Source organism: Mus pahari, chromosome 8, assembly GCF_900095145.1.
Source record: "Mus pahari chromosome 8, PAHARI_EIJ_v1.1, whole genome shotgun sequence".
Lineage (NCBI taxonomy): Eukaryota > Metazoa > Chordata > Mammalia > Rodentia > Muridae > Mus > Mus pahari.
In genome coordinates, this window is record NC_034597.1 from 57954281 (window position 1) to 57967537 (window position 13257).

General features: G+C 39.6%; 1 protein-coding gene across 2 annotated transcripts in view; it reads right to left on the bottom strand.

Moving 5' to 3' along the window:
- Positions 1-1006: 1006 nt before the first annotated feature.
- Positions 1007-13257, bottom strand: part of Ppp2r2a (protein phosphatase 2 regulatory subunit Balpha) — a 59215-nt gene continuing 46964 nt past the window's right edge. For both annotated transcript variants that reach the window (XM_021203238.1, XM_029541470.1), the window contains 6 exons: positions 11470-11582; positions 10566-10743; positions 9942-10106; positions 8970-9139; positions 6420-6511; positions 1007-3610 (listed from right to left, as the gene is read on the bottom strand). In XM_021203238.1, the coding sequence (XP_021058897.1) occupies positions 3331-3610; positions 6420-6511; positions 8970-9139; positions 9942-10106; positions 10566-10743; positions 11470-11582 (998 nt within the window). In that variant the 3' untranslated portion in view covers positions 1007-3330. The remainder of the gene's footprint in view (positions 3611-6419; positions 6512-8969; positions 9140-9941; positions 10107-10565; positions 10744-11469; positions 11583-13257) is intronic.

A 13257-nucleotide genomic window follows, 5' to 3' on the forward strand; every position in this document is an offset into this window, starting at 1 on the left:
AAAAAAAAAAAAAAGAAACTCACACAGCTTCAACTCTCCCATCTTTAGACAAAGGGTTCTCAAATAGTTTAGAAAATTGCTAAGATTCATTATTTAGACACACTTGAATTGGGGAAGAGAGGGGGACAAGCTCTTCCTAGGTAGCTCTGAAACCTACTTTGTAGTCTGGCCTTGAACTCAAGGGATTAACTTCTTTATCTAGAACGTTGTGAGATTTTGTAGAGTTCGCTTAGTCTTTCTTTGTCTCTCATGTGGTGGGACTGAAGGTATGGCCACCACAGCAGACCTTAAACACATAACTTTTTAATGTTTAGTGTTTGTGAAAGAGAGGACATGCAGGTGTGTGTGTGTGTGTGTGTGTGTGTGTGTGTGTGGAGGGGGGACAACTACCGAGATCCACTGCTGTCACTTAGGTTCTGTCAGCTGATCTCAGATTATCAGGTTTGATTCCAAGTGCCTTTACACACCGAGCCATCTTGATGCTGGTCCAGTCAGCAATTTCGGGTGGAGTTAGGGAGAGACAGTACAAATTATTTCTATTTGAAATGATGTCGGATAGAAAAGACAGGATAAATAGTTGAATGGTTTAAGTCTCACCAAAAAATGCTTTTGCCAGCACTGCTTAGGTCTACATGCACACAATTTTCTAAAAATAAACATTAATGTAGTAAGTTACATGTAACTCTGTTTGCATTTCTCTAGGGTTGGTGGGATGGTTAGGGGTAGCAGTGCAAGCAGTGAACAAGCCTGATGACCTACAGTTTGATCTCTGAACTCCATGGTAGAAGAACCAATTCCTGCGAGCTGTCCTCTGACCTCCACATGTATGCTGTGTCAAATGCACTCAGACACCATACTTTAATAACAACAACAACACAACAAAGTATCATGTGTAAGGTTTAGGGGTTTAAATAAAAATTTCAGAAATATTTTTTAAGAAAAAGAAATCTGAGAGGAATGGATATACAACTTAATACTGAGAAGTTAGTTATTATGAAGTTAATTATAGGTTTATATAGTACCAATCTTTCTTGCCCAGCCACCAAGTGAAGGCTGACATTTAACAGAATGAGATATCTTCAAAAAGTTCCAGCACTTCAAAAACATTAAAAGAGGGTTAAATATGTGTATGGATCATAAGAGACTAGCAAAATACAATCAAGTTGACAAGACTACATTTATTCTGTAAGTTTTATTAATAAAAAGTTGACTATATAAAATGAGTGGCTGGGCTTAGTTTGCTACAGCAAAGATATTGGAAAAACAATTATATAGCTTATGATAGCATTCCTGATAGGCATCTTAAGTTGACAGGTTTCTTCCAACTATACAAAACTAAGCCTTATAGTGATGGATGAGAATCATAAAAACTACCATTTGAACTTAAAAAAAAGAAAAAAAAAAAGACTTCTACTGACTGCTTTGTGGCTCAAAGCCAAACCATAGGAAGGCCACAATCCCAAAGGATATGAGAAATTATCTAATCAAAACTTAGTATTGTTGATCCTTCTAGATTCACAACTATCCACTTACAAGCCAAAGAAATAAACAGACTAAGAATGCACCCACAACCCCCAAATAAATTAGTAAAAGTGCCATTAAGAATCAGACATATTGTTTAAATACAAATTCAAATTTAACTTCAAAAGATACAGTAACTTTATTACATAAAATTTCTCCTGTGTGCTAAAAATGTTAAAGTACAAGACATAATATTTGTGTAAGTGTAGAAGGAATTGTGGTGGAGTTGTTTAATCATTTTCATTACTGAAGAACAATAGGCAGTGGGAATATATAAGCACGCAGAGTTCTCTAAATTCAACATTGTTATATTACTGTTCAACCAAAATATACTACCATTCTCATATAAATGCCTGCTCATTCATCTTTTAAAAATAAAGTCCATTCTCTCTCCATAAAGCTTCCTGCAGGACTGACCATGGTCCATCCCACACTAACTGGGACACTCTCCATCTTTGGCTAGGGCCTCAGCACTGGAACACTGTAGGTCATCACACATCTGGTGCTTACGCAGCTGTTGCAGTCCATGCAGCACTGTACCTTTAAAAGCTTGTCCTGAATATACCTTTGGAAAACCAAAAGACGTATCTATGGCAAAGTACAATTCAGTGATTCCACAGAAATTAGTACAAAACAGCTCTTTAGTGCAGCATCCGGTTTCATCTACCAAGTTACTTCCAGATGGAATTCCAGTCTACTATGCCTGAACATCGAGAAAAGTCAACTTGTCTACTTGGTATTTCCTAAGGCAAAGAAATTATGCACTGGAAGACTTCAGAGTGAAGCTCCTCAACTGTGGTTCTCATTGACAGCAACTTTGTTAACAGATAAATCAAGCACAGACACATAAAAACAAAAACAAAACAAAAACCCCAGAACCTTCTAGCATTTCTAGACTGTGAACCCTTAACAATCATATATATTCAACACATGGACGCACAGAACCATGATCCTCTCCGAGGCTCCATGGAAAAGAACACTTGTTAAAAATAGTTCACAAAAATACCAAGTAGACAATAGAAACCCACTTCATTTCACTGCGCCCAAAGATATGACACAAAATATTGGTTTAAAGAGGTAGATGAAAAAGAAAAAGAAAACCAGATTCTCCATTCTTTGTCACTTTTATTCAGTAGTAGTTTTTTTTTCCTTATTTTCAGTGCCAGACATGGCAAGGAGTGATTACAGCCAACTGTTATTTAAAACATTTGTTCGCAACATATTCCCCCATTACCACTGACCCCAAACTGACTCATTTTGTGTGCTTTCGTTCTTCCTTTTTTGAATACGCCACCACCGAGACAAGGTGGAAAGGGCAAGGGTGAGAGATGGAGGGAAGAGTCCAGGAGGCCAGAGAGGAGGAATGCTACAAGCCACAGTAAGAATGAGCTGTATTTAATTTAAAAAAGAGGGGAGGGGTGTACCCCACAAATGATACAGTAATGAGGATACACAAATTCCATAGCATGACTGAAGGCGTTCACTGTGTTTGACGTCATCACAATGGAAGGCATAAAAAGTGGAGTACATCAATGCTGACACAGTCCAGTCCAGTCCACCAGGCAAGATGGTGCAAGAAGTCATTAAATTAAAAGTGCCCTTCCCTTCCCTAAATGGCTAGCAGACATGGAAAACAGCCTGGGATGCATCCACACAGCTTTCTCCATGTGGCTATCAAATGTGTTGTTGAATGGCACACTGTCAAACACTGGAAAGGGGTGCCACAATGGACCGCTCTCTTATAGGTATGAATGCTAGATTCAACTATCTCACTAAGCAGGAAGTGGCTCCTCTGCAGAGAATGCCAGCCTAATTCACTTTGTCTTGAAATATATACAGATTGTTTGTAGTCGCTACAGCAATGATGTTTTCCTTGGGATGCCAGGCCGTATGAAGGATCTTCTTGTTGAAGTCTAGGCTGTCAACACTTATTTCGTCTTTCTTCCGCTTGCCGCCTGCACAGACTTTGCGTGGCTTCAAAACCGTGCGAGGCTTATTGTTCTCTCGTGATGCTTCTAGGGTTATATCCCGCTTTGTGTTCCTGTCGAACATTCTGAAGAAATTATTGTAGGATCCAGTCATGACAACGCTGCAAAGGTAGAACACCCAGTCAAACATGTTAACAAGAGACTGTGTTTACTGTAAGAAGTCAGTGACCATCCTGCCTGGCCCAGCACTTTATAGGAAGCAACTTCTCTAAGTTTATTTGAGTTAGGACATAGAAACTGTTGATATTAAACCAAACATTCAAACCCTCCTTCCAAAAAACAAATCTAAAAAACTGAACAAAGCTGATAGCGCCTAAGCACATTTTTCTTCTTCGTATGAATTACCTGTTTCTAAGGAAGCAAAGTTTCATGATGTAAATCATGGCCTTTCTTGTCAGGTAATTTTTTGGTTTTGCTTTTGAAATGAGGTCTCAACCAAGACTGGCCTAGAAATCACAACCCTCCTGCCTCAACATTCCTAGTGCAAGGATTACAGGCATGTGTTTACTATGCTAAGTTCAGATGTTTTATGAATGTTTATAATAGACCTGGTCAAAAAACAAAATATACTGTCATTAACAGAAAATTATTGTACCTGTTATACAAAACAATTTTTGGAATCCTCATGAAAAGAACAATGGTCCCAAACCTCAATATGTAGATGACACTGGATCCCTGACCCCTTTGTCCTTCTCGGGATATCACAGGAGACCTATTTTCTGAAATTACCTTAACCAAAACCTTTTTAAATTTCCACTAAATATCTTCAAAAGCAAATCTTGACATCTGAAATCTTTCCTATTCGGAATCTTGGTCCCTCAAAGAACAGACGATCTAAATTAAAATCAAGTTGGTACATGTCCCTGACAACAATGAAACTGTTTTTTTAAAAAATAATTTATATTCCAGGGCTATATCAAAAAATCCTTGCTGGGGAGATGAGAATCACATAAATTAATCTGGTATATCCACCCCTCCCAGTATCCAGCTTTGTAATATTTGTATATAGCATGTATTTAATGAAGAATTGCAATGCTCACACTGAAAAAGTCTATAAAATAACTGTGTTATTGTCTAATACAAAATGCCAAGGTTATGAAAGACTTGAAAAGACTGAAGGACTCTTCTAGAATAAAAGTAAACAAGATAAGATATGACATCATGTAAGGTTAAGAGCAGGTTTCTCTCTGGCATGAAGGGATGGACTGTGACCACCTGCTGGGCCAGTAAGCTCTGTAGACAGTACTGACCTCTCGAAGCTAGCACTGAGGTCATAGCTGTGGCAGACAGGGTCTGTCCTTTAGGAAGCAGTGTGGGAACCTTGAGGGTTTGGTGATAAAGAGCACTTGCTGCTTTTACAGAGGCCGGGGTTCTATTCCCAGCAACCCACCGTGGCCCCTGACTACGCCACCTTTTACTCAGTTCCAAGAGATCTGCAAGTCTCTTCTGGCCTCCACGGGTACCAGGCACAAACATGCTACACACACATATACATATATTCATACAGTCAAACATTCATACACGTAAAATTAACACCAAATTAGTAAGTAATTTGAAACTGACTGATCAATCGATCTCTATCTATCTATCTATCTATCTATCTATCTATCTATCTATCTATCTATCTATCTACTGATTGTGGTGTGTGTGTGTGTGTGTGTGTGGTACGTGGAGGCCAGAGAACAACCTTTAAGAATTGGTTTTCTTTCCTTTGTGAGTTCCAGGAATCCAACTCAGTTTGTTAAACTTGGCAGTCTTTTCTCCATCAGTCATCCTGCCTACCCTCAGAAAGTGTTTTTTTTGTTGTTGTTTTTTTAATTTTTTAAGATTTATTTATTTTTAATTTATGAGTACATGGCAGCTGTCTTCAGACACACCAGAAGGGGGCATCAGATCCCATTACAGATGGGTGTGGGCCACCATGTGGTTGCTGGGAATTGAACTCAGGACCTCTGGAAGAGCAGTCAGTGCTCTTAACCATTGAGCCATCTCTCCATCCCCAGAAAGTGTCCTTAATGTTGAGAATAACTTCCTTCATAACGGAAGGAAACTGAGAACTGCTAACCATAAAACACACCACACTTACACACCAGTATGTTCTCTTCGTATCTGTCCTTCCTGGCCTCATGTTTAGCAGTGACATCCCAAGTGCTTAGCCCACAGCAGGCCTGTGAGTAGTGTGGCCAGCTTATTATTGGGTCTCATGTAAAACTTGGGTAATTACAACTTAAAAAGTAAAGCATATCAAGCTTTTTAAACTCAACTACTTACAAATAAAGCACCTCTAATTACTATAGATATGGACTAAAGTAACTTCAAAATTATGCTTTAATTAGAACACAGTAAGCAAGAAGTGCTTGCCACAACATACAATTGTTCCTTCTGTGAAACGAATGGAGTGGTAACAAGACACTGCATCAAGTACCTGCACCCTCAACAGTTCTCCAAACAGTACAACAGCAACCAAATGAAAAGCCACTATTCTAACTAACTGCTGGCATAGCAGAGCTGTGACTTTATTTTAAATGTTTCTTTTATCATTGTCTGTGTTACTCAGGCTGGGCTCAGACCCCTGAGCTGAAACAATCCTCCTGCCTCAGCTGCCCAAAGAGGTGGGACTATAGGCACACATTGTACCTGGCTAGCAATATTATTATTTGGCTTACAAAAAGGGTAAAAGTTTTTAAAATAATAATTTAAGTACTGATAACTTCTTGCTATAGATCTCCTTTGCTTTACATTTACTTTGAAAATCAATGCTTAGTTTTTGTCAGTATGGCTCTATTCATTACTAGAATTACTCACAGCTACCTGGAAAAAAAGTGAATGACTCTTAACTGCTTTCAAAAAAACTGAGGTTATATTTATATAACAAACAAGAGAGATGAAATAGCTAGTTTCTTTCCTTACCTGTCAGACCCATTCCAACAACATTCAAATTTGTCAAATATGCAGTCGTTTTCATACAGTGAGCAAAGTTTACTTCTGAGGTATTCATGTACCTGCAGAGAAAATATATACTAAGTTTATATCATTCTCTTCTCAAATCAGGAACATGACTAAAATTCCACATAAGAGTGTTTATACAGAATTACACATCCCTCTGTACTTTTCTTAATTTTGACAAACTCTTACTCACACTTTCCATGACACAACTAAGAAAAACCACCTTCCTGGTTATTGCAGTGCACCGATAAGCATAAATAAAGCATCCTACAATTACTCACTGAAGAATGCACAACCCTGCTAGCCCCAAGGTTCACATGTCTGGGGTCCACAGCGGGTAGTCTATTTAGGAAGAATATAGTGGTGTGGCCTTTTGGAAGAGGTATGAGACTAGGAGACTATCTCGTCCCCCGCTTGCAAATGCTACTACTCCAGCACCATGCCTGCCTACAGCCCAAATTCCCCACTATGAAGACCAGACTGGCCTCACAGAGATCTGCCTGCCTCTGCCCCTGGAGTGCTTTGGTCATGGTGTCTCTCCACATCAACCGAACACTAAGGGAGACAACACCTAAGTCAGAAGGTATTTGAAAAGGACGGGCAGGAGACTGACAAAATAACGTTGTGGCAGAATTCCATTTCCACTTCTCAGCACTCAGCCCACGATTGCTAGTAAGAATGCTGCTTCCTTGCCTTTAAGTATCATTCTCTAAGCACAAATTTAACTTTGGCCTATTATTTCCAATTACATATACAGTGCAGGAAAGCTTTGGCTTAGTGATGAACTGACTTCTCTTGGCTTTCATGTACCTACATCATTCAATAAAAATTCAGTGGTGAGCAGTGAGATAGGTGGCTAGTGGGTAATGTTTGCCATGAAGTCTGATGGCCTGAGTCCCATGATACATAGTAGAAAAAGAGCAGAATCCTATAGGTTATTCTGACTCCCATGTGTGTGCATAGCATTCTCATGTATATACACAAATATATACAATAAAACATGAGGGTTGCTTCATATTATTCAATATAAAAAGGTAATGAAGATGTTAACCTCTTTTTGAATTATAATTCTGCATTTACTACTATTTCACAAAAAGAGTAATTTTGGAAAGTAAATTGGATAAACATAAAAGTAAGTAAATCTGCTATTTAAAAGGCAGTCAAGAAGCATAGCACATTTCTACACTGATGGCACTCCCCTTGTATGCTGAGACAATTATTAACCATTCCCTTTTTTTGCTGATTGAGACCCTTAAAAGGAAGAAATGACAGCCACCAGTAGGAAACTTGTATTTCATTTATTGCCTAGGTTGGTCTCAAACTTAGGGGCTGTAACAAACCTCCTGGTTCATGTTCCTGAGTTCTGGTATTATGTGTGTGCACTGCACACTCAAACCTGAGCTTATTATAAATGTCCAGTTTATATTAGCTGTAAGTGATTCTAGCTGTGTTTATTAAGTAAAAAAAATTTTTTTCTTTTCTTATTTTTAGACAGTGCTTCTGTGTAGCCCTGGCTGACCTCAAACTCACCACTGCTTCCCAAGTCCTGGTATTGCAGGCATGCACCGCCATCACCTTGCTAGTGGAACTGCTACTGACTTATTGATGTAAAGTAAAGAAACATCAATAATAGCCTTCAGTTCCACAGAAGCCAGCAAGATGACCAGACAAATACAATATCTCTGCCATGATGTGCTCCCATTCTCAATCATTAATCTGACTCTACAGGCAGCAGAAGACTAAGTAGCCAGTCAAGTAACATGTCAGGTAGGTCTAACACTCAGCTTTTCACAACAGTGCAGCTTCCCCAAACCAGACAAGACTGTGAAGCTAGTCTCACTGCCACACTTGGGAAAGGTAGCTACAACATGCAGCTCTCATCACTGCCAACACTTTGAAAACAAAGCACCATTCTCTCTGACTTTGTGACAATGCAACATCTTTAGAGGTTTGAACAGCTAAGACTCGAGGAGTGTCTCCTAATTGTTCTGCATGCACCGTGCATGTACTGCATCCAGAGTGCTCTGACTGCTCTCTACACCCCGCTCCATAGGCCCTATTGGCCTGGCCTGTGCTGCACTGTGAAACTTGGTTTCTCCTCCCAGTGACGTCACAGATACTGTTCAAGGACAGAAGGAGAAACCTGAACACATATTCTGCACTAGAGAGGCCTTTCTAAAGCCATACGCTGAGATTTCAGGTCCTTTTAAACTTCAGTTAGTCAAAAGGGAGTCATGGCTTGGCTGGTCAGATAGTGTGCCCTCTGCTAAGAGTGTCTTCCCAGCCCTGCTCCTACCCACACGTCTCACTTCCATGGACACACCAAGTTGCCAATACTGAACCACATGAGTAAAAAAATTAAGTTCACGTGCAGCCCGAACAGATAATATACTTTACACAGGCAATGGCAACACAGCTAGTGATGAACTGTGGATCACTCCAGAAACCCTGTAAGGGGCACCTCGATCCACTTTCCATAGGATACACTCTTTAAAAGAAACAAACTGCAAATACCTGGTATGTCTCCACCGGCCTGTTTTCCATATTCAAGTCCCAAATTTTGACTGACAAATAGTCTCTAGTCATCATATAACGACCACTATGGCTGAATTTTACATCAGAAATAGAGGAGATGATTTCAGAAAAAAATGACCTGTTGCTGGGATCTTCAGGTTCTTCAAACACTGGAAAAAGAGGGGAAAAAGTTTCATATTTGGGCTTAGAGAAATCATTTTCTAAAGTAGCCATTCAAATGAGGTAAAACCACAGGCTAATCCAGAAAAATTAAAACATTCTGCCAGCTTTGGGAACATGTTTCTCACTAAGTCTCTTGAGAGAAAATGATCACTACAAAGTGCAAAACCCTGCTAATGAGGTAAGGGTCTGATTCTGCACAGTAGGACTCCCATGGGACTTTACTTCACTGCACATCCTACCTCACTGCCTCTATATTGTCACTCTGGAAACAATCGCCCAACCCACCTGCCACACCCATCCAATTTCTAGGATTTTGTCAACTGGCACATATTTAGATTTTTCAATGCAACAAAACCCTTCTTTTTGCTTTTAAAATATTTTATTTATTTTTATTTTATGTGTATGGTAAGTACTGATGTGTACAGACAGTGCTGTAGTGTCTGAGGGGGCCAGAACAAGGTGTTGGAGCCTTTGGAACTGGTGTCACATACGAACAGCTCTGAGCTGCCACACTCGTCACTGCTAAGTCAGCTCCCCAGCCTCACTCAATTTAAAGCCCATGTTTTCTCAACATTTTATAAAGATCAAACAAACCTTTCCTAGGAAGAAAATGAGAAATAAGAAGGGAGGAAAGGAAGGAAGCCCTAACCGAGTCCCATGCTCGAGAATTTAACCTACCCCCACAACAGACACTCCCACTGACAGGCTTCCAGTGGAATAAACAACACACAGGCTCAGGTCAAGTCTGAGTAGACGAGCATTTTAAAGAAAGGGCAGAAACAGACTTACGTTTAGAATGCCTGTCACAGAGCGCAGATGCCCTCATGTCACATAACCGAATAGTCCCTTTACTGCTGCTGTACACAAAAGTGTTACAGCTATTCGGGTGAAACTCTGCAGCTGTGATCACCTCTGTGAGCTCTTCCATGTTGGCAGGCTTGATGTCCACAATATCTGGATGGCATTTTATTAAGGAATTTACACCTGGGAAAGGGCAACTATCAAGTACTGCCTCTCAGTAACGACTCCTTTCGATGAGCAAGCCCCAGAAGTGGTAAAATGTCTCTATCTTTTCTTTTTTTACCAAGAATTCTTCCCATCTATAGACAGGCTGGTCTTAAACTCCAGACCCTCTACTCTCAGCACGCTGAGTGATGGGACTGTGAGGCAGTACTGGGACTGTGAGGCAGTACTGTCACACACGGGCAGGAATAAATCTTTAAATCAGTTCCTTATTCCAACTTTCCCAATTTTAATTATTTAAAAAAAGAAGGGGTGGGGAGATAGCACACAGATGGAAAGACACTATAAATCAAGGGCTCAAATACATCTAGCAGAGAAGATAAATCTAATGGGGATAGACATAATTTGACTTCTTTACCAAACACCAAACTAAACAAATCAAGTGGATACTAAAACTCCTGTCTGTAATTTCCAGATGCCAGAGATTAATTCGCAAATCATCTGCTGATAAGTAGGTTTCATAATCACTATTGATAGAAATTGAGTTGATGTGATAAGTATGGGCGTTGGCAAATATTCTCCGTGGACTAGCTTCCACCATTAGATCCATGGGCCTAAATACGGGCACCTGTCGATAAAATAGAAAATCCACATTTTACAAAAGTGAAATCCTTTTAAACAGTATTTAAGATTCACAAGACCATTAGTCTACTTTTGAGAAAACAGGGCATAGAAGAATACAATTAATAATGAGGTTCTTTCTTTTTTTTTTTTTTAAAAAAGCCACTGATGTTGGTTCCGTTAAACACTGAACTGGGAAAAAGAAAAATAAACAATGAACAACCTACCTTCTTTTCCAGAAAGAAACAGTACTAGTTTACAAGTCGTAGCTCTAGTATAAACTAGCAAATATTTATGGTTTCAATTTATGAGACTAAAATGGAAAAGCCCAGTTTTCTATTCTTAGCACAAATTCCAAAGCTCACCATGTAAAAATAAGGATCCAACCCTGAAAATCAAAACCAGTGAACAGCATACTATAAAGGACAGTCTCTGTGTGGCATCCCAGCTCTGACTTCATTAACAGTGAGAACTCTATAAGAGTTGTTTCTGTTTCAATGGAGAGATGCAATGTTCCATAAAGAACTGTTCACCAGCTTGGGGCCAGGGTACACAAATACTGACAAAACCCAATCAGAGGCTTTTTTCTCCTTTCTTTGAAGGCAGGGTCTTCTTACCTCTCTGGCTGTCCCAGAAAACACACTATGAAGACCAGACTGGCCTTAAAGTTGAGAGATCCACCTGCCTCTATCCACTGTTCTAAGACTGAGAGTCATTTTAATTAGGTACTTACCCGTAGTGTAGTGACTGTAGTAGGATCTCTATATCTTCCATCTTCCTCTTTCAAGTTATAGCCTTCTGGTCTTTTGTCTCTTTCACTGATTTTCCATAATTTTATTGTTTTATCTGGGGAAAGAATGAAGAAAGCCTTCAAAAACAGCAGGAAAAGATAACCTCGCTAGAAAAGCCATTTTAACTACGCCATCAAATACTTTACCTAAGCGAAGTTTATACCATGCCCCTCTCCTGCCAACTTTTTTGAGACAAGGTTTCAGTGAGTAGCCTTGGCTGGTTTAAACTTTCTACATACACTACAGGCTTCGAACTCAAAGAAAGATCTCCCTATCTCTTTCTCCCAAGTGCTGGGATTAAAGTCATGGTCTACCATGGCTGGCTTTTGGTGTGTGTGTGCACGCGCGCGCACCTCAGGTACTAGATAGAAATAAGAGCCCCAACTCCCAACACAAGCTATTCTTAACAATAGCAACAAAAAGAAGCCATGTGCTATTTTTATAAAGTATGAATAAGATCTCTCTCAAAAATACTTAGAACTGTTTCAGGGGTATAAACACATATCTATGTGTACAAAATTGCCCAGGACTCAATATTAAGGTAGAAAACAAGCAATGAACTCAGCACTATCTATTACTGAGCTCAATCAAGTGGCAAGGCCTAGCTCCTCGAGTCCTATCCCAGCATATCTTATGGAAGACCAGTCTCCTTGATAGCACACCATGGTTCTTTTGAATTTGCCTTTTCTCCTCTAGGATCAAAATATTCTAAATACAAAATAGGGACCTGAAAACAGTAACTACATTTCGACTTATTAATTTCAAATATAGATGTATTCTCATATACCCTTTAACCCAGTCTCTCTAATGTCAACCTCTTATGCAACATTGGTAATGCTTATCATGTGTAACACTAGCAAAACTAAGGTGTCCCTGAGACTTGAATACATTTCTCACTAACACCTTCTGTCTGTCCCAGGATCCAAACACCATTGCATTTTGCCATCAAGTCTCCTTAGTCTTTAAATCTGCCTTTCAGACTTAGATAATTTGTCTTTATCTAGGCAGCTGTGAGCAGCAAGGGTGTGGCCCTTCAATGACCATCCTTCATGGGGTGTTTAGAAGAACACAAAGGTGAAGTGACCTCCAAGCTCATCATACAAGGGTACAGATACTGTCAGCATAATTGGTGGTTGGTAGCTAGTGTTGCCAGGCTTCTCCACCACACACTTTGCACACCTGCTCACTTTACTCTTTGGAAATAAAATCTACCCTTGTATTGTTTATATAATCTTTTACTATGGACTCATGTACGATTTTATGTAGTTATAATTCTAAAATGGTATTTTTATATAAAACTAAGACATTTTGAATCATCTTACGTAAGCAAAATTGAATACCATAGTTTTAAAATAGCCTAGAAGCCATTTTAAAAGTGGTATAAGACAACTGCTACAGGGAGACACCAGTGCACAACACTTGCTACAAGATGAAATGTAAACATTAAAACTCTGGCTTCAGTAACTTAGTCTACCCTAAGCTCTCCTCTAGGTCTTGTCTGTGACTCTCCTGTAACTAGGTTCTGTTTCCTGTGTACTACTAGGCTTACAGACAGATGATTGAGTAATAGATGCTCACATACGCCATATATACACTTTTTTTTTGTTTGTTTTTTGAGACAGGGTTTCTCTGTATAGCTCTGGCTGTCCTGGAACTCACTTTGTAGACCAGGCTGGCCTCGAACTCAGAAATCCGCCTGCCNCTGCCTCCCGAGTGCTGGGATTAAAGGC